Raw genomic sequence first — 24308 nt, forward strand, 5'->3', positions numbered from 1 at the left:
TGTCTCACTCGAATTTTGAATTTGTTTCTCAGTAATGAGATGCAGAGAAACTGACGTCATGTTTAATATTTTTGATAGATTACAGTTTCAATGTGTCTGTAAAGTTTCACCTGTCCTTTTTTATCCAATCAGCAGGCTTCTTAGAAAAAGCCTGTGCATAGTATTGTGCTGCTAGAAGCCTTGGCTTGATTGGTCAGCGTCTATGAATATGTAACTGTGTTGTGTGTGTATCTGCCAAAGCAATGTTCAGTTTTAAAAAAGAAAAGTATGGGATTGTGTGGTGAATCAGAGCAATTTTAGATGTGTGGAGAAAATTGGAAGGGTTGTAGCCTCTGTAGGAAGCTAGATGGGACAACCTGGCAAGTGTTCTGTGTGGAGCCAGGTCAGGTCAACTCTCCAGATGTCTTTGGAGACTTGAAGGAATATTAATCTTTACCAAAAGTTGTTGTCTTTAGGGTTGAGAATAATTGAGATGAATCTTCGATAATAACAAGAAACTCAGGAATGTTTCCTTCAGGAAAACAAGGTATTTCTCCAGTGTGAAAAAAAAAATCATTCCTGGTCATGTCTGGTCTATGTTAGTTTTCAAGGTCATAGGTCGTAATTCCTCTCGCTCAGCTAAGCTATCTCTGTAGACAGTGAATTAGACAGAATGCAATGGTTTTATTATATTATGTCTCATGACTGGCAACTGTGATGAATAGAATACATGAAAAACTCTCTGAGTCTTTTACTTTTACAAAAGTGGCCACAAACGTGCACGTTTTCACCTTAGAATCACCTTGTGTACTGCCTTCATAGTAGCTGGGTGGTGAACATGGAATGCGTTGTCTTGCCAGGTTGACCGAACAGCCAGCTTTTTACGAATTTCATCAGAATATACCATCCACCATTTTCTTGGTTCAAACTGGTGTGCTGTCATTTTAATGCAAAATATTGCTATGCAGATGAGGCCACTGAAATAAAAAAAGTTGTTTGGTTCTGGTTACCCGACCCCACCTAGATTTTCATGCTGACCCTAAACTTTTAAAAAAAACTTTTTTGAGAAAAATAATAAAAGTCTCGCAAGAAATAGTGGGTGCCGAAACTGACATCAACTTAAAAGGACAATATAAAACTATTCTTCCAATCTGTAATGTCTGTACATCTGATAGGAAGAAATAAACAACACAGAGACCATTTGGAAAACAATGGAAAACTTGAACTAGAGACACTCACACATGAAAAAAAAAATATAATGCAATAAAATGAAAAATCTACCTACCCCACCTATTTTATATTGAATGTAACCGGAACCACACAATTTTTTTTTTACGCCTGAAAATAAAACCAAAATTGGTTCAAAAGGTTGCCTCCGAAAGGGTGGGTGGTTATCGTAGCAAGCTTTCTCTCCTTGCGTACCAGGTCAACCATCCATCGTACTACAAAGGCTAGTCTAAAGGTGACTCACAGGTTGAAATGCCTGTCCTTGTAATTGTAGCTCGTTATGTAAACATAACACAAAAAAGTTTCCACTACATATTTTTTCATAATTTTGTAAAGTAACAAAATTGGTTTGTAAGACTCACGAACAGCAGAAACAGCTGTTAGTTCTGAGATAGGAGTTCCTCTGTATGGAGTAAGGTATAGGCTTTCAGCAGGGAACAATGACCAGTAATGAGTAGTGTGACTTTAGAGTTGTCGAAGGCATTGGTTTCATTATCTGGAACATTTGCAATCATGCATGCACTAGTTCACATTGCATCATGGGAGTAGTGTGCTACTGGGGTATATACATGGATTGATACCAAAAGTTATGATTATGATTATAGATAACAAATTTTAACGAAGACTTTGCTGTAAGGAGTGGCTACAATGTAGCGCCATCTAGTGTCATGGCCTATTGCTTCTTTTGTTTATACAAATAAAGGGCAATATATCCAAACTGTTGTTTTAGCAATACAGACTGTGTTGACATTAGACTTTTGCAGCAGTCCGCAAAGATTTTAGACTTACGATCATGGAAATCTTGCAAGCAGTTTTTGAAAAGTCTAGCAAAGTTTTGATCAAAGCAGTCTACACTCGTATTTTTTTATAAATGTTGTTTTTAGATCTGTATGCTTACTCTCTGAAATAGATGAAGATGGAAAAGTTATAATGTTCTGTCAATGTGCATTGGCCGGTAGTGCCAGGATATGGTAAACGAGAAGTGACAGAATCCCTGTTTTGAAGTAAAATACTCTGCTGCTTTTAAAGTTCCAGTCACTGTAACTGGAACATTTTGGGAGCCATGTTTGTACCGTATCAAGAGTAATTCATGATACGTGTTAGATCAGGTATCAAAATTGCCCCCCCACCTTCCAGTTACAGCAATTGCAACTTTAAAGTTACACTTTTTTCCCTTCATATTTTGAGTTCACTGATCCAAAAAACATGTTGGCTATATACAAAGAAAAGAAAAGGAAATATTTGTTATCATCAAAAGATGGTTGACTTTATATTTTTGTCTTATAGACCACTATTAAAAGAAGTAACCTTGATTGATGAGCAAAAAAGGTCACAGAGGACATAAACCACATATAGTTGAAATATTTTGAGAGATGCATATTTTATCTTTTTTGTTCAGATACCTTATAATTAGCACTGGTTAAATGTATGTGTGCTGTATTTCTAAGAAAGAGAGGGAGCTATGAGATATTTTGGACTCAACTGTTTTATACCCAAAATAAGAATTATACAGAGAGATATATGTTTAGATTTCAGTATAGCGCCCTCTGTTGGTCAGTGTCGTTGCAACGATGTACTTTTGTTTATTTCTTGAGATTATTTTGTTTTTATTTTTTAGAATGGTCTGTTGTGCGTAGTTGAGTAGTTTTCAGTATTGCCGTATCAAATTAACCAATGTGTTCTTTGAGGAAAAGGTGAAACTTTCATGTAACTTTTTTTTGTTATTTTTCTAGTGATCGTCATAATAAATATCACATTATTACACTCGTACCAATTTACAACTTATGTGAATAATTGTCCGTTATTTGTGAGTGTGAGATGTTGCAATCTATCTTCTTGTGCAACACAAAGGTTGCCATATGTAACAGCTGTAAGATACTTTTCAAAAACATGAAACAATATTTATAGTTTTTATTCAACAACTCTGTTTTCATAATACATAATGCAAAAATTATTAATATACACATTCATTTTGAAATTCTATATTATGAAGAAAATATACAAACTGCATACTTCTCTCTTGTTTCTAGATATCATCTTAAGTTGTTAGACTTTCATACGTACTCATGCAAGGCAGTGCACTTTGGGAACTTCTTTGAAAGGCACTGATTTTCGTTAAATTGAGTTTACACTGACTAAGTAATGATCAAGGGGGGGGGGGGGGGTCATCAGTGTTCTTTGTAAACTCTGACTCAACATCACAAGGTTTTACACAATAAATTAGTTTTTCCCCTAACCCATGAAGAGAAAATACACAACATAAATCAGCCAATGCATATAACAGTAACTATTCCCCATACTTTTATATGAATCAACATGTTGGAAAAGTTAGTCTCAAATTTCTAAGCCATTTTCTACAAAACGGGTTGACATTTTCTGACAATACACTTTGCTTGAAAGTTACTATTTGAAGAACCTTTAATTAATCTACCAACCAACCCAAATTATGTGACATCAAACAGAAGACCATAATTTAAAAAATAAAATAAATGTAAACCTTTGGTATGCCAATATCCACATCTTGGCTGGGGTCACATTGTGCATTATACCAAGTCAATTTGTTTACAGTGAAAATAAGAAATTTACGTGCTTTGACTATTTCTAGGAAAACTAGAAGTCAATGTCATCACTATTCTATTACTAGTGGACCACAGACACTGATGGGCTTAGGTGTCAGAAAATAACTATTATCAAACAAAATAGTGATTTGTAAAATTGATGACTACTTATGGTTGACCTGATTATGAGTTACTGGAGCATATGTGTGTGTGTGTGTGTGTGTGTGTGTGTGTGCTGTCTGTCTGTGCGGCCAGATTGTATTTTGATTTATAAACAAATTCTCATTTCATTCTCCCCACCAAAGTCTACAGGTGTCTGTAGCTGCTCAACTCGTGAATCTTCCATTATATTGTTCCAACAACCCATATCTTGTACAAGATATAATCATACTATACTGTAGTTCTTCCCACTGACAACATTTAGAATACTTTGATTTAGTAGCTGTGTCAACACCACTATGTTGAAGCACCTTCAAACTTCTTCAAAAATTAACTGGTGTCAGAGTCGGCCATGTTGGAAATCACAGTCAACATTAGAGGTTGAGGATAGTATACAAGGAGCACTGTGATTGGTCAAGTTGTAGCTGGATAATGATTGGTCAAGTTGTAGCTAGATAATGCCAGCTGGTGATAGTTTTGGGGTGTACAGGTTCATACAGCCATAAATACCTACACTTCAAGGAGATAGATTAACAGTAGTGTCATTGAAATTCCTTGAGTATTGAAAAGTCTTTACATGGTTGATACTCCAACATGTCCCCTTCGTTTTATTTCAGTTACAAAATGGGCTATAGTGTACAAACATATGTGGACCCTGTCAGAATTTCCTGACCGGCGATGGCTATAAATCATCAACCATGCATTATGGGTAATTTTACCCAGAAGACATTGGGACTAGCCTTCCAACTTTTATAGTTATATGTTAAAAATTACAACAGAAAGTAATTTTGTCACCTTTGGAATGTACTCTAATGTCACAGTCCCCTTTGGATGTAACAGACATTAACCTCATACAAGCCAAGTTGAATGCATTCAATACAGAAATGAATTTCATTTCTGTGGTGCTCAAAATATTCAAAATCATCCCAATTTTTTTTTTATAAATTAAGCTTGAGGTCTAATTATACTATTCCCCCGATATTTATCTTCATTCAGCCAGAAATAATTGTGGTTCTGCCACGGTTAGTCTTTTGACTTGTAGTAACAAGGTCCCTTAGGTAACTGCCATTTTGAATGAAAACAAATATTGGGAAATATATGCTGTAGTGTTCTTTTGTCTTGACTACAAGTGAAAGAACGTGAATTGTGTGTTTAATTCAATCAAATCTTTTATATTTTATTACAACTTTTTTTCTAAGTACAAATATTCGTTTTACAGAAAAGGAACTAGCTAGCTAGCACTATGAATATTAGCATGGGCAGTGTTGTAAATTTCTCCCAGCTACATGTAACATGATTTGATGTCTTCGGTTAAGTAACTTATTTATTCTTCAAGTTCCATTTGTGAAATTCTTACGATAATGAATGATGTCATATATATATATACAACATGCTTTGCTCACAGTGTAATTAATGTGTGTAAATTATTGGTTAAATTGCAAAACAACAGAAAAAAAAAATAGAAATCCAATCACTGCAAGAGTGTTGTCAAACTGGTATTTACAACTTCAGGAGTATTTGTGTTCAGTGTTTGTATCATACTCCCCCCAAGAATTGTTTTCAGAACAGAAATCTGAAAACTTTTTTTTTTCCAGACAACTGAAATTCTTAAATATGTATATAGTCCAGTGTTTAGAGTTGGTCATCGTTCCAGTTTAAAAAAGTTAGTAGTTATCATAGACATCTCTTTGTCTTTCAGTGAATGCCTTCTTAAAACTGTCATCAAAGAGTTCAAGGTCCTTGTCATCACGGATAACACCCTATTGGAGAAAACACATAATAAACAAACATTTAGAAAGGATCATGGTAATTCAAAAGGGAACTTGCAATCCATACTGAGCATGCTCAGATGCAAAGGACTGTGGGATTATCTGTACTTATCAAACTATGTAAAAATACTGTTGACAATACTGATCGATTGATAATTATTATATTTCCCATGATGCAACATTCAATATGGTGGATTTGCAACTTCCCTATCATAGCCATAGTTGTTGTAACTGGCTCTCATTCTGCATTATATCTTATAATTACACACCCCCAGTTGGGTGACATCTCTAATAGGACATTACATGAATCTAGTCTTGCAAAACTTATACTTATTAAACTTATAGATATACCTACACAACTGTAAAGGAATGGTTAAGACTATGGGAAGACCGATGCTTTGTTTATATTTTTTGCTGACTTCCAGAGTATGTTTTCATTGATTTCAACTCTCAATGACAGTATAATTATATTGTTTAACTTTAACTGAGGGTGCCACTATCACTGCTTTACATACTTGAATACATGCAACAATTACAGTTGGGGTTTGTGTCTGTCTTGGCTTATCGAAACTAATCTTGCCACAGTTGTACACAAATCACAGTACACCATGATCCAAAAGGTACACTGCATGTGTCTTGCCTTTAAAAGTTGAATTTCCGAAATAGTTTATCATGGGCTAAATTCCTATCTGTAACTTTAACCTATGCACTATGACCTCTGAATTTTATTTACCTTTGGTAGATATCCCAAGAGTTTAGTTGCATGTTCTCGGAGAAGCTTCTGTCTTTCCTCTTCAATAATTTGTCTACGTAGTCTTTCGAGATCTTCATCATGTTGGCGATCTGCCAATTCTCTTTGTTTGTCTGCTACAAATTGAGCTCTTCTGTCCTCCAATAATTGCTCCACAGCTCGTTTGTGTTCCTGTTGTTTCATGCGGCGTTTCTGGGCATTCATTTGTTCTATGCGATCATCCTCTGCAAACTTAGCCAGCATCTTGAAATGAAAGGACATCAAAATATAAGAATGTTACAAAAATGTATCTAAGAGTACATATCTTTATATACACTTTCATGTAGGTTGCTTCATGTTGTCAACATTCACATCTTTAGATACACATCACAAAATATTTTAACATCTTAAAAATATGTCTTTAGTAGCAAAAATATGTATGATGCATTCCAGCCCAATGTGAAATTCCATTTATTGACTCGATGTAAATTCAGTGACGAACAGACTGAATCAATTATGACAAGGACCTAGGAATGACCGACAAACAGCTCAAAAGAGCGTAGCAGTCACTGTATATAAATTTGAGAACAGTTACTTTATCATCGTCATTGACGATTGTATGTGACTAAAATTTATGCTTCAATCAATGCAGTTAGGTGTTGCCCTAGATACTGATCATTTGTGAAAATTACTGCAAAACTGTGCCATTTTGGTTGATTTCACTGGACAATGTAGGTTTTCTACTAGTGCTCTCATTTCATCATGTATCACTGGCTAGATCATGGTACATCATGATATCTCATTGCCATATATAAAATTTACCTGTTTTCTGAATTCCTCCTCCTCTGCCAACTCAGCTTGTCTACGCATTTCTTTGAATTGTAGCTGTTCAGCATGTGTTCTACGTAGCTCAAGTCTCTGTCTGATTCGTCTCTCAAGTTCTTCCTTCTCTCTCTGTCTCTCTGCCTCTTCTTGTTCCTCAATGTAAAGTTCATTGCGAATACGGTCCATCTCTTCTTCAAATGCTTTCTTTTTAGCAATATCTTCACTCAGCTGTAAACAAAAAAAAACATGAAGAGTAACATTTATTAGTATTTTTATTTTGTCTTATTGTTGCTGTACATCGTACAAACTTTAAAGCGAGGCATTCAAAATCATTCCTATTTGATGTCTTCTCCAGTCAGAGGTGACTTTTAAATTGAATAAAATCCACAGTAATCTTTAGGATATTGAATTGTATATCTCACTAGCAGATAGTGGGCCACCCAAATTACTGTCCAACATTCCAAACATTCTGTCAACTTTGTGTCCTGGATCTTCAACTTTAAACAATCAGGGAGCCATCAATAGGAATATACAGTTTACAGTTCCTGAATCACTTTGCGAGATCTTTGATGTATTTTACCTTCAAGTCTCAACAAGAGCACTTAATTTCTTGGTTAAGTCAAAGTGAGGAACTTTTTCATTAAAAATGATATTTTTCAATGTAATGAACTTTTCTTCTGAAAATATACTCACTTTTATACTCGGTGTATAAATGCATCAATAGGGAAAATCTTATAAAAAATACTACGAGTTCAGATGCCATTGCAGAATTACAAAAAGGTTAGCTTACCGCATCTTGTACTCTGGACATAGCTTCTTCTTTAGCTCTCTTAGCCTCCATACGTCCTTCCTCTCTTTGTTGTTGCACTTTGGCAAATTCCAGGATTCTCCTGTTTTCTTCTTCCAAACGTGCTTTTTCTTGTCTCTTCCAGTCTTCCCGGACTGTTTTGAATTCCTCTATGTATCTCTGAGTTGCTACTTGTTTTTCTCTTTCTCGCTGACGCTCTCTACAAAGATAGACATTTGAGGTTGTTTTACATTGTGTCCCCAAAGGCACTTTCTCCCTTTACTACCACATTGTATCAACAAACTTTTATCAAAAGAAGACAGTGTTTTTGCTAAGGGTGGTAAGTAGGTAAAATCTACCTGAGTTCACTAGCCATTTTACCAGGGTTCTACCACAATAATGCTAGATTCTATAGCAAACCATTGTACTTTTACTGCTTTCCCCATTTCTGTTACCGTGATTCCCAAACCTTGCCAAAAACACTGAAAATCAATGAGTTATTTCAAAGACATACAAAATCCCACCTAAACCACTAATAATTAAATCACTCATACATACCCTTCAGAAATGAACTCCTATGCCATTCAAAATTTCTAAAAAAACAACAACTCACCTTTCATCTTCTTCGTAAATCTTTCTGACAATTTCATCTATCATAAGTTTCTCCTTAAGGAATTCTTCATAAGCTTCTTGTTTCTTTCTTTCTTGTTCTTCCAACTGTGTTTCCAGTTCTTGTTGATAGCGTACACTTTCTTGCCACCTTTCTAGTTCCTTCTTACGTTCTTCATCTGCTGCCCTCTCTGATTCTTCTTTCATCATGCGTGAGATCTCAGCATCACGAGCCTGAGAAAATTAAGCAATGAAATCAAAATTTCCATCTATGATTAAAAGTATAAGTAACTGGTTAGCAATATTTCTGTAGTTGTTTTTGAGGAAGTAACAAATTATCTAAGCTATAAAATGGGTCATTTTTCTTCAAAATGCTTTTCATGCATAACTCTCTCCTTTTTAATGTCTACAAGCAGTCGTCCAATTTCTTCCCTCACTATTATAGTATAGTTGGTTTCAACCACATGATTCTTGGATCACAAATGGTGTATATAAATTTTAAAAAAAATATTCCTTCTTACTGTCTTCTCGTACTTGACAGCATCCTTCTCGGCAATCTGTGCAGCTCGTTCTTTTGCCATATAACCTGCTTTCAATTTGGCCTCTAACTCTCTCAGCTCTAGACTGTTTTCTCTGATTTGTTGTCTCATTTTTTCATCTCTCAGTGATTCCAGCTTGAGTTTTTCCAACTCCCTGCCAAGTCTTTCCTCTTGTTCTTGCTCAAGTTCACGTTGTCTTCTAATTTGTTCTGACTGTATTGGAAGATAATATAGTGATATAAAACATTTTGACAACCGACTGACTACTAAACAACTTGACTTTTGACATAATCACAATGTTTACCAACTCAAATACTAATTTTCTTTACCTCTAAGATGGCAATTACATCTACGTCAAAACCATGCAACTGACATGGGTAGGCATTTGGATAATATTATATTACAGTATATAGCTACACAAAAATATCTTGGATTCTTGGGCCTGTTATATCACCAGGTTACATTATGTGGTCTTGGTATTATTATTGTTCAAGTTTCTTAATCAATGCATAAACTATAACTTTCAATAAAGTGCCAAGGGCTGAACTATAATTTATAGGATACATGTAAAAATTAAAATATACTTTCTGGGCGGAAACATGTGTCTTCTTAGAAGGGTTACTCCCAAAATGTCAACTATTTTTAACTTTGTAATAATACGTTCTTGTACCTCGACCAGGGGTTCTTATTACTTATGAGTAACGTTTCGCCTATTCAGGTCCAAGAATGTACTTATCACTACGTATTAATACATTTTACCGACCTCATGAATGTGTTCAAGGATATTTTTATTAACTTAAAAAAAGTTATTGGACTGAGAACATTTTAACAAGTTTTTGTATGTCATGTTTGTTTGTTAGTTATTCTGAAATCAAACATGAAGTGTTGAAATCTTGATTATGTATTGTGTGTGGTTGTTTCTTAGATTTCTTCACTGATTTTTCCTAATCATTCTAAAATAGAGATTCACATCCTACATTTGTATGACAGATACAGGAATCAACCACTACTCTGATGAGTACAGGACATTGATAGATTCATCTAGCAAGTACACACATACTAACTACTTACCCTAATAATAGCTTCTTCAGTTTCTCTTTCATGCTGTTCTTGTTGCATACGTCTGATTAACCTTTTGGTTTCCACTCTCTCATCACTGGCCATGTTAGCTTCCAGCATCTTCTCATTACTGAGGCGTTTCACAGTATCTTCCCTGGCAATTTCCTTACGACGGCTTTCAGTCAGCATTTTCTGCTGCTGCGAGTGTGTTAACGTTCGCCGAACAGTTGCCTGTTATTGTGAAGAGAGATAAATCTTTTAATATGAACGAATGAAGTGACATTGTTGAATTTCGTAATTTCTTAATTATGGTTGACTACTTTAAAATGAAAACCATTGGCAATGTGATGTAAAGAATGAGACAAAAGATGTAACTTAATGAAATTTGATTGAGAGTGTCCCAGTTGAATGTTATAAACACTTTTATGATGATCAAAAGAAATGGGTAGGGGTGGGGGTGTCAATATGCAATGACAGTGGATCATTGTTTATTTATCAATCAAGCTCTTTGTTCTTACAATCATTGACAGTGATATGCATAAAGCAAATTCTTGAAAACACTAAACATTTCCCGTATTACAATTTGGCCCTTCAGCAATGAAGGCACACTTGTGACTTGGTTGTGATCGACGTTTGGTTATGGTATATATACTTTTTAACATTTAAATATTTACGTCTGAGAACTTGAACAACTTAAGTAATTATCAGCCACTGAAATTGAAACAATGTCTTCTATTAATTAAATAATCCTTGAGCGTCCAGGTAAACTGGTTCAGGTCACCAAACTTGTTCTGTTCGAAATCAGTAACGACTAACGTCAGGACTGTAGTTTACATTACACTTCATAAACACGGTAACATAACAATCTGTTTCTCGGACTTGTTCTAACCCGTCACAACGCACACGTGTTTTGAAAACATAGTCATATTTGCTGATGATGACTAAACTATTTCTGTCATGAGGTGATTGGAGAAATTAACTGATTCAGATCGGATCTCATGGAAACTCAGTAAACACACAAATCGACTGTAAAGGTCGTGTCGTTCGGTACTGATATGAATATAAACCCTGACTGATCAGAGCTGACGTGACGGAGAAGTCGCGCTGCTGTCGGTCAAATACTGCTGTGGTTTCTTAAAAATAAATAGTGCTAATGCAATTATTTTTCACAGACCTGATGGAAACCATCATACTTTACTTACCATTGTGGAAAATCTCTAATATAACCCTTCGCTGGTGTAGAAATTATGAAAATTCTCCAGATCAGCTGAACAGTCGTGACACGAAAGATGGCTACCTGTGACTGTTATGGTGATTCGTAACCAGGAGAACAAACCTCGCTTTGAAAATACACCGCTATGTCATAGCTTGTGATTGGTCACCTGTGAGATCCCAAACATTTCACTAGGCAGGCGATGATTGGTCTATTTTACCCACCGCTCTCATTTTTCTGGTGTTTTTTTTTTTGTATAATTTCCATTTGATTTTACTTTGCTTTTCCTAAAAAAGTTATCAGTATCAATACTTAATCAGAAGTGACCTTCAGCATGTGATCAAGGTTTTATAAATTTAGTCTTCTAACACTGATCACGTTATTTCTCGCGAGAGCACAATCAATACATCATGGCGGACTACAGTGGTTTCATGAACCATCAATTTTGGCAAAATGGACCAGCGCCTGGGTCATTTTACAACCTTCCCGGAGGTACTACATCTTCACAAAGCGGACCAATAAAACATACTCTGTAAGTTGCCAAAGTTTTATTCTATTCCTCAGTGAAAAACATGTGATTTTCATATTCTGTTGTCATTTACATCTGAGGACGTGAGTCAGCAGCAATGTACTGCTTTGATATATTTGATGATATTATACCTTTTAATAGTTCGCACTGTAACACCTTCTAAAAGAAAGTACAAACCTTACAACTTCATTGAGACAAGTCTTAGGTTGAGTATTTTCGCATTAACCTTTAAAATATAGTGCACAAAACAAAATTTATGAATGTAGCATAATCTTTAAAAGAGTATATAAATTATAATTATATTATTGTTAACTTTGAAATTTGATATGCAATATGTTATTGCAGTTGAAATATAAATGTATGGTCACGCCGGGGTGTTGGAGTTAAGGTTTAGGGATAGGAATAAGTTTTAAGACCCCAGAGATAAAATTGGTTTGTATGATCAACAATGAACAGTCACTATGCTATGCATTACTTGCCTCATGCGCCGATACCACTGAGAAGTTTACATTTTAGTTGTAGTTTGAGTCTACAAGGACTTAGGTTGTCTGTAAATTTCAGGACAGTCATAGACCAAAACTAAGAGCACAACTAATAAATGGAATGAAATAAAATAAACAGTCACTGCGTAAAATAAATGATCTGTTTATTTAAATCCCAAATAAGATATGTAGCTAGACCATATTTAAAATGCAACAATTTGTATGTTCTACACATGTATGTATAACAATCAACATAATTTGCATGAACTTCAAGGAGTAAAGTGCAAAATTCACGATCAATACGTACCACATCTTCGACATTTTGAAGCAATTGATGAGACTGGATGGCGTGAATTATGCATGTCCGACGGTGGTGTACTCCAAGACCTGCTCTGACCAACATCCTCACTGAATTCCTGTGATCTTCATGAAAGTAATGATGGCCTCTTACACTGCATATATTTTGTGGACAATCTTATGCAAGGAAGCATTTCGTATCATAAGAAGACTCGTTTTGAATGACCCCCAAAGTAACCCATAGTTCAGCCTGTCGGCCTGCAATATAACAATACTGACATTAGCGGAACTACCTAGCTTGAATACAAACGCGTATTTGTTGTACAGCCAGTCCACACACTTGCCAAACATTATACTCATACTTACAATTTCCATGTATTATGATTACTTTCAGTGATCCTATGACAACTGGTACATCAGTCATTGGTTTGAAGTTTGACGGCGGCGTAATGATAGCAGCTGATACACTAGGATCATACGGTTCACTAGCAAGGTTTAGACAGATTTCAAGGGTATATTCTATCAACAACAATACTATCATAGGAGGTTCAGGAGATATTGCTGATTTTCAGTTCCTAAAGAATAAGATTGAACAAATGATGTAAGTTGTGTATATTTCTTATGTCTGTGCCATATTCACTTAAGTATTTTCATTGAAAGGTTTGGTTTGGGTTTAGAATATTGTTTAAAAAAACACACTCTTTTTGGAATAGATATAATTCTTATTTCCATCCAAGGTATTAATTTGGAAGAGCTCATTAAAACCAGTTTCATTCAATCTGAAGTGAACTACATGTACATACAGAAATGTTTTTGCATTCATTTATAAGAATACTCCCTTAATCTGTGGACAAGAAAAAACATGTCTTGATATAAGAAATAATGTGAACAACATTATGGCACAATTTTTGGTTACCTGTAAATTTGGAAAACCTAGTTTTCATGCCTCTTTGTTTATGTTCTACCACATCTTGCATATTGTTGAGTGAAATTTGCTTCTGACTAAACGTGTACACTAAGTTAGTCAAGTAAACTTAAAGGCCTCAGTGACAGACTACTATATGGCCATAAATAACAGATTGGACATATATAATGATATTATAAGTACCTTTTAATTCAATTAATTCAAACTTATTTCATGCATAAATTTCTCAAATTACAATGATTGATGGAGAATAAAATTATTATGCAAGTGCAGTATACAATTAGATGTTATTCCCCAATATTTTTCTTCATAAAGCCAAGGAAAATACGAGTGACCTAAAGGGCGTTTGTCACTACGAGTTGCTACCCTAGGTCACGTGTACTTTCCAGCTGAATGAAGAAAATTATTGGAGATTATATTATAGCATTACCAATTCCAGTGAATTTTGTGACGTCATCGCTGTACATTATTACTGATAATGTACTCCGTTATTGGGCATTGCGGCCCCGGAACGAGCATAACAATACAAGCTTATTTGTTCTGTTTCTTCATACGACTAGGCCCGTATTTTTTCGAAATGTATGTCGTTACTTATGATTGTCATTTCCACTGTTTAAAAATACAACGCATTCATGAAACAAATTTGTGTTCACAGCAGTTCATTGGAGTGTATATGTGTGTGTACGTGTACGTACGTGTGTCGCTGTGATTAGTATTCAGCTTCCGGGCCGAACATGGCAGACGACGTTCAGCGCTGTGTATATTATACGTTGTTTTGCGTTTCTCGGTCTACAAATTCACTGGAATTGGCAAAACTATAAAATAATAACAATAATGTACGTCCTCCCAGTCCATAATGGACTCAAGCAAACTTTGCACTCCATAATGGGCTCGGCTGTCGCCTCGCCCATTATGTCGTTCAAAGTTTGCTTTCGTCCATTATGGGCTGGGAGGGCGTACATTATTGTTTAAATAACATAATTGTACCAGTGCCAGTAATATCAAAGAAAAATTGGGGAAAATAATGGCAATTTTGAGCGTTTTGACTCATTTCAAGCACAGCAGAACGAGTGATATAGACATATGTTGTGATGTAGAATGACCAGCGTATATATATTCCATATTTTTCGTTGAACCTGTCACATGCATGGTATAATGATCACACATCTGTCTTTCCAGGATTGATGAGGATTGTTTGGATGATGGTCATGGTTACACACCGAAATCTATCTTTTCATGGTTAACCAGAGTTCTTTATAACCGAAGGTCAAAGTTCAACCCATTGTGGAATGTCTATGTTGTTGGCGGAATGCAGGGTGATGAACCGTATGTAACAATTTGTGTTTTCCTCAAAAAGTTGACACAATTGTCAACACAGTTTGTGTTCAGAGTGAATAAACTTTAGCAAACAAATCTTAAACATTCACTGCTGCAATGAGACTTGCGAAAACTGCAAAACTTTGTTTATTCTGCCTTGCTATCAGTATGTAGCTCAGGTCCCACGAGGCAATGCTTTCTTTTCCAGAATATACTAACTCTGTGAGTAGAAACGATAATTTTAACTGCATTATGTACAGTACAGGTGAAGTAGTTGCAAGACTTGCCTACTTGTTATCCCCACAAGTTATAGTGTTCCCTTCCAATTGGTATTTTGATCAAGCTCTCTCAGTCCTGATAACACCCTCTATTATTTAGATTTGTGAGGAAATTCCAGGTTGTCCCAAGTCCTTTATAAAATGATGGATGATTCCTTGAAATCAATAAAAATCCATGTAGCAATATACTTCATTGTTATGCCCATACACTATGTTCTTCAGACTCCAAGAGTCTTTCCTGTTGAAAGGGCGTGTATTGATTTCAGTGAAAAATTAGCAAATACTGTAAATAACCTGGTCTTAGACCCGGTCTAAATTTCATGTATTCAAGGAGTTGCCATTCATCCATTTTAGTTAAACCTAGGTAACAATAGAGTAGTAGAGAGTGTTATTTAATGACTTGACAGTGGTATACTCAGTTTCTTGATGAGAATTGAAAAGTTTTCACTAGAACTTGCAAGAATAACAAGTAAAAAAGTTAAATTAAACTATTTGTGTTGATGTATTTCAGATTCCTAGGCTATGTCAATCTGATAGGAACTGCTTACCAAGCTCCAACAATTGCCACTGGATTTGGTGGTTATTTAGCACAGGTAAGTGAAATGAAGTATATCAATTTGTATGCTGTTTGAAGTCATAAACTGAATGTATCTCATGTCTTGAAGAAAACCCTACCTGATTTTGTTGAGATTTTGAGACATGTTCCTGCTTCTCAACCTTGGATGGGGTACATACAATGGCTTGATTGCAGATGTGGGGGTGGGAGGATGGCTGTGTGGATGGGTGGGTGGGTGGGTGGTTGGGGGTGGTGATGATTGATGATAATGATGATTGATGACAATGACAATGATGACGACGACGACGATGATGATGATGATGATGATGAAGTAGTTTGTTTGTGTAACTGGCTTACCATTTTTTGATTAATTTTGGATATGGGAGCCAATAATTAAATTTATACAACAAAATGAATAGTCATTTAAAATCACTCATAAAGTTGAACAAAATGTTCAATATGCAGTTGGATAGGGGGGAGGGGGGGGGGTGATGATGATGATGAAATAATGTCTCAAAAGTGACCTTCGGTTGCCATGGATATCCACTATTACAAGACATTTTCTATTTATTTTCAGCCAATGCTTAGAGATGCTTATGAAAAGAATAACAAAATGACCCTAGAGGAAGCCAAAGAAGTGATAACAAGATGTATGAAAGTTTTATTCTACAGAGATGCTAGATCATACAATAGGGTAAGTAGGAATATATGTGTTACAGGCCCACCTCAGGTTAGGATTTAATATGTAGGTGTTTGGCAGAGATATAGAAAAACTTGGTCCAGAACAGAAATTCTCCTATGTAATCTGTATTGAGATAACACTTATGCAATTGATTGAAACATAGCCCTTTAGGGTTGTCGGTGGCCGAGCGATTAGCTCGTACACCTCTTACCTCTGCAGTCTGAGTTTGAACCCGCCAGGTGTTGGCCGGGTTTGATTAAAAATTCAACCAGGTCTGCATGTAAGAAGGGTGATGCTCAGTTTGACCCTGTCGAATAACGCAGGTTTTCCCCGGGTACTCCAGTTTCCTCCTGCCTTTTCAACACTAGGGTGCTGCTCTTGTGGCGACCATTCAAAAAATTTCCGAATTTATTTGGACGAATAAAGTTTTATTATTGATTAAAGTGGCCATATGGATGAGGATTGGAGGTAGTTATTTTGGATTTTTAATTTATAAAACAATTTTATTATAGCTTCCTACTTGAAAAGTCAATGTGAAGCAACCTTTACTAAGTCTGTGTTTATAACTCAATGCATTATTAAAAGCTAAACTATGTGTAAAAAGTTAAAGATTTTACACATTAATTAATCTTTTGCAATTTATTGAGTTCCAGACAAGGATTTGGCATATGTTGTTTCACATTGATTTTTCAAGTAGGAAACCATAATAAAACTGTTTTATAAATTAAAAATCCAAAATAACTACCTCCAATCCTCATCCATATATGACCACTTTAAGTCCTACAACCTCATATCACATGTAGCTACTGATATAGATGAAAGGAAAATCAAATGATGGTAGATAAGAGTGGTGTCATCTATCAGTTACCTTGTGGGTTATGTGGTGCAGCATACATCGGTGAATCGGAATACACCTTGTCAGTGAGATTGAAAGAACATGAACATTACTGCAGCAGACCTAGCGATACAGTTAGTACAGTGACAGTAGCCCAACATATCATCAAACAAGGACATCAAATCCTAGGGATATGATTACTGTTATTGATAGAGAGACTTAACTGGTACAAGTGTGACATCTAAGAGACTGTTTACATCAAGAGTTGGCCCAGAACAGAGATGAAGGATGATATTTTCTCACTTAAGATCTGTAGGCACATTCTCTGTGATCCCATCACTTTGTGCACCATCTATTATCGAGTGAACAGACAGTTTGTTGTAAAAAGCTCTCAAATTATCAAATTATGGTATGTGTATTGGTTAAATTTGTAATGCGCATATCACATGGTAGTTCTATCATGTAGAGATGGTAAATCATCCAATAGTGAAATCCTAATTACAATGTTATCCATATGATGTAGAATCCTTATCATTTCAAAATTCCATTTATTGTGTATGGAAATGACTGACGTCAATGGTTTGTGTTTCATTTCAGTTTGAAATAGCATACATCACAAAAGATGGACCCGTTATAGAGGAACCTATATCAGCAGATGCAAACTGGGAAATAGCACATTATGTCAAGTAAGTTGATCTTGAAAGAATTAATTAGTCTTTCCTTTCTTCTTCTTAGTGATTTTTCTTCTACATTTGCAGATGTGATAATGATATGTGAACATGGTGAAATCTTGTCAGAGTTTCTAAGAAACCTATAGAGTTTAGTTTTGTTGAGACCATTTAGTTTGTTGTTTTGATTTTGAATATAATTGATACACGTATTGCATGTTTTGTAGTGTTAACATTAACGGACAATCACACAATGTCACACAAGGTCATAAGCGAATCTCGTTCATGGGGGGGGGGGGTAGGGTCTGGCATCAATGTGATTGCTGAATTTCATTTTCGCACTTCTAACCAAATTTCTAAAACTTGCACGCTTTCAATGATAACAGATTCTGTCTTTACGACTTAGATGTTTAAGTTGATAAAAATTTATTTCTAATGTGACATGCAGTGCGAGGTTTATGGCCGTATTTTGATGTGTTTACCATCGTCTCAGTAAACAGGTTCATAAGGTTGGAAATTCATGTTTACCATATGTTTTTACATTGCATTGATTGTAGTGATGTGACTGCTACATTTTGCATTATGGTTTACATCATATGTAAACATGTAATGTCGCACTTGCGAAAGTTTGTGTAGGGGCACGGGGAGGGGGAGGGGGATTTGTCCTAAACGAACGATGTTTGCTTATTGAGTTTGTGAGACATTGTGCGATCATCCCTAAGTTGCTGTCAAGTTTTTAATACTTTGAAGACCATGCTCTGGAACTTTGTACACAAAGATATGACCAGATCACAATCTTTGATTTTAATCTACACTGTAATTGTACTTGTTCACAAAGTATACAGTATGGTTAAATCATCTAGCATCTCTGAACAAAATGGTGTTATTGATTGATTGATTGATTGATTGATTGATTGATTGTACATACTAACGTACAATCTATAGATTGGTTTTATTGATATAGACCAGTTCTTTATATTGAAGGCCTTCTATTTCCACAACCTGTAGGATCTTCCTAAATATTGCGTGTTTTTTTTCTTTGCAGGGGTTACGAGTAAACTGTTTCTTAAACATCACACATGCACACACACACACACACACACACACGAAGACTTCATACCAAGGAAATATTTTTACCAACTATTTCTTTATTTAAACAGTCACACAATGTTGGAAAATATACATGTGCTTTCCTATATTAAGAATCAGTTACGTGTGTAGCACAGAATAGAATATGGTACAAAAATACCAACTTGCTTTCAATTTGCTTTTGAAAAAAATAAGGAATTCACCATTGAGTGAAGTATGCCCTCTAGTGACATTGACGTCGCTGCATTAGTCTTTGTGATTCTTAGCAAAAAAGTTAGCTCATTATGTGATACAGTATACAACAAATATTTGACTTTATATATTTCATAGAAACAATATGTTCTGCAAATGTTTGAATGAATCAAACATCTGAAATTGAACTTTGAAGTTTGTCCCCAGTAAGTACCAGGTCGTCTAGAAAATTTGTGGGTTTTTTTCATTGAAATAGAAACTGTGTATTACAACATTGAGGTTCGTATACTTTTGCACACGTAATAAATAAGGCATATACATGTTTAGAGAAAGTGAAGCCATGTGATCACACACATTTCCTTTTGTCTAATAAAATATTTAAAAGTGAGCTATTTTTTGTCATGGTCTTTCTTTGAAGTCGTTGATGCAGATTTCCTAAACACCTGCCATGGCTTATCTGCAGTCATTGTGTTAGCAGTGCTGTTAATGGGATACATTATCAATATGAACAGTAAACTTGGTTATTATATATATATATATATATATATATATATATATATATATATATATATATATATATATATATATAAATTCTTTCACACCTTACACATATAAATACAGTAACACGAGTAGCTGACAGTTGTCTGATGAACGCATTGAGCGTGAAACTCGGAGTTACAACTTAGCACCTCAAGTTCCAACCAACTCACTTTGATTATATATATATATATATATATATATATATATATATATATATATATATATATATATATATATATATATATATATATATATATATATATATATATATATATATATATATATATATATATATATATATATATATATATATATATATATATATATATATATATATATATATATATATATACAATATACTAGTATAAGTCACCACCCGACATTATATCTATGTATTATGACATAGAACAAAACACTACCAGCTGTAATAAATGGTAAAATGCGTGAAGAAAGGTCTAAAAATCATGCGCACCAAAAGTGTCTGTATGTCTGTATGTCTGTATGTATGTATGCACCAAAAGTGTCTGTATGTCTGTATGTCTGTATGTATGTATGTATGTATGTATGTATGTATGTATGTATGTATGTATGTATGTGTGCTTATATATATGTGCACATACATGTATGTATTTTATAAGGATACATATAAATGCACCTAAGTGTTACTTTCTGGTGTATTTCTGTAAATAAAAAAAAGAGGTTGAGAAACTTCCTCTCCTCTATCAAAGGAAAAATCCATCCTAGCGATGCACAACAACTTATGCATTATGTTTGGGTTTAAAAGTACAATGGTGATGTCATTAAATACTACATATGAAAATTGTGAGGTGATATATACAATGGTTTGCAAGAAACATCAAAAACTTTTCCATAAATTCTATTTGTAAAATAGGCAATAAATCTCAGTGTGTTCAACAGAGTCCTTGATAAATTTATAACATCAATTGTTGATACCCATATTATTTCATGGGTCATCAGTGAATAACTCTATATCGTACATATACTTTTCAGATTTTTTACAATATTCAAAAACTTACAGCAAAAATGACAACAAAAATATGTACATATTCTAAATAAGATTAGAGAAAATATTTACATGACCTTATTAATATTACAATGACTGTAAAAGCTAACAAAATAACAAAGTACACAAACATATATCTTGAAAAATATTATTCAATCTTTTGACCTTAAAGTGACCTTTTTATTGCTATGTTTCTCATGGCCTGTCTGACCCTATAGTTATAGAATAAAAATAAAATAATGCCCTCAATGGTCAGATAAGGAAATATCACCTCACTGATGGTAAGGTGTCGACACCACGGTGGTGTTTCTGGCTGAATATCCTTGTTTATTTGGGCCTTCGATAAATCAAAGGGTTTGTAGTATCCCTCTGATTTTAACTCTCATTTTCAAGGTAGCCACAAAGTAATACTCACACTTATCAGTAGCTGCAGATTAGGTATTACGATAACCACAAATAATCCCATAGTCCTTTGCATCTGAGCATGCTCAGTCAGGATTGCAAATTCCCTATTGAAACTCCTTTCCACCTCTATTTATCTCACAATGACCCACTGTTGCCTTAAGAGTCATGAATATTCAGTGTGCATCTAATGCATATGTAGGTCTGCTAAGTACCATGATGCAGCGGTGGATGGACCAGTGTGGTGAGAACAGTGGAGGTGAAATATAGTTTCAATTTGATGTTTTGTGTAAAATTTACGTAATGTGAAATTACTCTCGAACTCTAGAATTTCTTAGAGTGGCATTCCCCTTTAGAGTTGCAATGTCTGTCCTGAAACCCCAATTTGATTAAAATAGATGTAGAAAACACACATGTATAATATACACTAAGTATGATATACACTATTTAGAAGCAAAGACAATTCAACACATTGTGAGAAAAGGTGATTAAAGTATGTACAAAGGCGCTTTGAAATCAAGACTGTGATCATGTCTTTCAATTTATTAGTAAAAAAATAACTATGTCACGACATTTTTAGCACAACTGAACTTAGGTGCTATAGTGATCGCTGGCATCTGTCTGTCTGTCTGTCTGTCTGTCTGTCTGTCTGTCTGTGTGTGTGGATGTGTGTGTGTGTGTGTGTGTGTGTGTGTGTGTGTGTGTGTGTGTGTGTGTGTGTGTGTGTGTGTGTGTGTGTAAACAACTTAAAGTCAAAAAACACTGAACCGATTGCCATGATATTTGGTGGGTCCATTACCTTGGGTGTCTAGTTGGGAAATTGTTCAAATCAAAATGATCTTACCACCGGTTTGTGATTTGGGTCAAAAAATGTGATTTTTGGTCAAAAACCTTAAACTCAAAAACTACTGTGCAGATTGGGCTGAAATTTGGGTGAAACATTCTTCAGTGTGTTTTTACTAAGAATTGTTCATGATATGATGGTCCTACTGAGCAGATTGGGCTGAAATTTAATGGGAATGCATCTAGGGATGTAATATTAAGCATACAATGATTCCATGAGTGATATGCAAATTAGGTGTAAAAATGTTCATTTTTGGTCAAAAACTTATATCTCAAAAAGTACTTCGTCAATGAGTCTGAAACTTGGCGAGATGCAATCTGATTAAAATCCGATGTAGATTTCGGCTAATCGTTCATTGCTATTTTACCTTCGTTATTTTGCCTGAATTGAACTTCGTGGTACATGTTTACGTTTTTGAGTCGATCAGGATAAAAACGTACAATAATTTTGCATACTTTGGTTGTCAAGTTTAGTGATATTTAATGTTATCTACCGGTTTATAATTTAAGTACCTTTTCGTATAAAAGTAGTATAAAAATAATAATATGTAAACCTTTTTGTTTCATTCCGCCCTCCTCTTTAGAAAGGGTATGGCCGATGAGGGCGCACCAACATGGCGTCTTACAAACCATTTACGAATGTGAATTAAATTTTTACATCTAACAGAACATGTCACATCAAACTGTGAAAGACCGTACATGTATTCCCTTGTAATTATGTATTCTCGGTTCGTCATTTAGATACTCTTGTTACTCAGCAGTGGTCTACATTTTGATGATATTTCCTAGAAAAATTATGGTCGGGATGATAAAGAGCACGTATATACACACTGTTATATTTTTTTGCAATTACAAAATATCAAACAATGCTTAGAACAAATTTTATGTACATTGCTACCCACTAGTATAACTTTTCAGTCAAATTTTTCATGTCATGGATTAACAGTACAACCGATTTGCAGTTCTAAATAGAAACCTTGAAAAGAAAGGAACAACTTACATTATGTGTTATATATCATACAAAACTATAAAGTTATTTTTTGCCATTTCAACAATACTTTTTTTTTCAAGATTAGTCTGGTGCCCTTTAGAATTCTCTGAATTAAGTTGGTTTGAAAAAGTTGATTCCAGCTTGACCAACTGTAAATGTACAACGTGGATCGGAGTGATGACCATGGACTGGTGTACTTGATGTGATCGTAGATGGCGCTATGCAGTTTTTCAGTATGTCACGTGAGTGACGAAGGGACTAGAAGGAATGTTCATGTCAGCCCATTTAACCGTGATAATGTAATAACCAGGGAGTGTTACTTCATACACAACTTCATACATGTCATCTCCTGTGTACACCACCGCAGTTTCCATAACGCTGTTTGACTGAGGTCCAACCACGCCGACAGTCAGGGAACCATTCCCTGCGTTTTCAGTTTTAACCTGTTGATGAACAGATGGGGAAATACTTGAAAACTCACTACAACGTTATATACAAACACTGATGGACTTACAGCAAGATAAAATGTGCAGAAGTCACAAGGTGTTGTATTTATTTTTAGTGCGTTTAATGTTTAGTTCGCAATGTAAACAATTATTGGACTTCACACCAAACTCGATGGATGGATGGATGGGTGGGTGGGTGGGTGGATGGGTGGGTGGGTGGTTGGTTGGTTGATGGATGGATGGATGGATGGATGGATGGATGGATGGATAGGTGGATGGATAGGTGGATGGCTTGTTTGGATGGGTGGGTGGGTGGGTGGGTCGGTTGGTGGGTGGGCGGGTGGATGGATGAATGGATGGATGTATGATACTTCTTGAACAAAATAACTAGAATTAAAAGTTATTTTGAAGAATACAAGTACTGCTATACAGCTACTATCAGTTGTACAACATTTGGGACTTGAATACAGACCGAGGTTTTGACAGTATAGAACACTTTCGATGAAAGCAAAGACCACATCATCAATAATTACATGAACATCAAGAAAGACAGACAGACAGACAGACATACAGACAGACAGACAGACAGACACAGACAGACAGACAAACAGACCGTCTCAGCTGGACTTGTTTGCTTTGTTCCCGAAACCTTCGATGCGGTTTTCCCTTGGGTATCATAAATTATGTAAAACTGTCATGATTTTCATTCAGACTGTGTTGAACACAAAATCTCCGACCACGCTGGTCTGTTATCATAT

General features: G+C 35.2%; 2 protein-coding genes across 2 annotated transcripts; one reads left to right on the forward strand and one right to left on the reverse strand.

The window, feature by feature from the left end:
- Positions 1-3136: 3136 nt before the first annotated feature.
- LOC144447280 (meiosis-specific nuclear structural protein 1-like) lies at positions 3137-11551 on the reverse strand. The gene is made up of 8 exons (XM_078137204.1): positions 11444-11551; positions 10254-10472; positions 9165-9395; positions 8648-8877; positions 8038-8254; positions 7245-7475; positions 6426-6686; positions 3137-5683 (listed from the first exon to the last, which is right to left on the reverse strand). Exons 1-8 carry the CDS (start codon positions 11444-11446, stop codon positions 5588-5590), a joined length of 1488 nt encoding a protein of 495 aa, XP_077993330.1. The 5' UTR covers positions 11447-11551; the 3' UTR covers positions 3137-5587.
- On the forward strand, positions 11473-19653 carry LOC144447282 (proteasome subunit beta type-4-like). Its single transcript, XM_078137206.1, has 7 exons — positions 11473-11986; positions 13157-13363; positions 14867-15013; positions 15794-15875; positions 16416-16532; positions 17953-18041; positions 19069-19653. The coding sequence occupies exons 1-7, from the start codon at positions 11865-11867 to the stop codon at positions 19079-19081; spliced, it is 777 nt and encodes a 258-aa protein (XP_077993332.1). The 5' UTR covers positions 11473-11864; the 3' UTR covers positions 19082-19653.
- The last annotated feature ends 4655 nt before the right edge of the window (positions 19654-24308 follow it).

Source organism: Glandiceps talaboti, chromosome 16 (genome assembly GCF_964340395.1).
Source record: "Glandiceps talaboti chromosome 16, keGlaTala1.1, whole genome shotgun sequence".
NCBI classification, from domain to species: domain Eukaryota; kingdom Metazoa; phylum Hemichordata; class Enteropneusta; family Spengelidae; genus Glandiceps; species Glandiceps talaboti.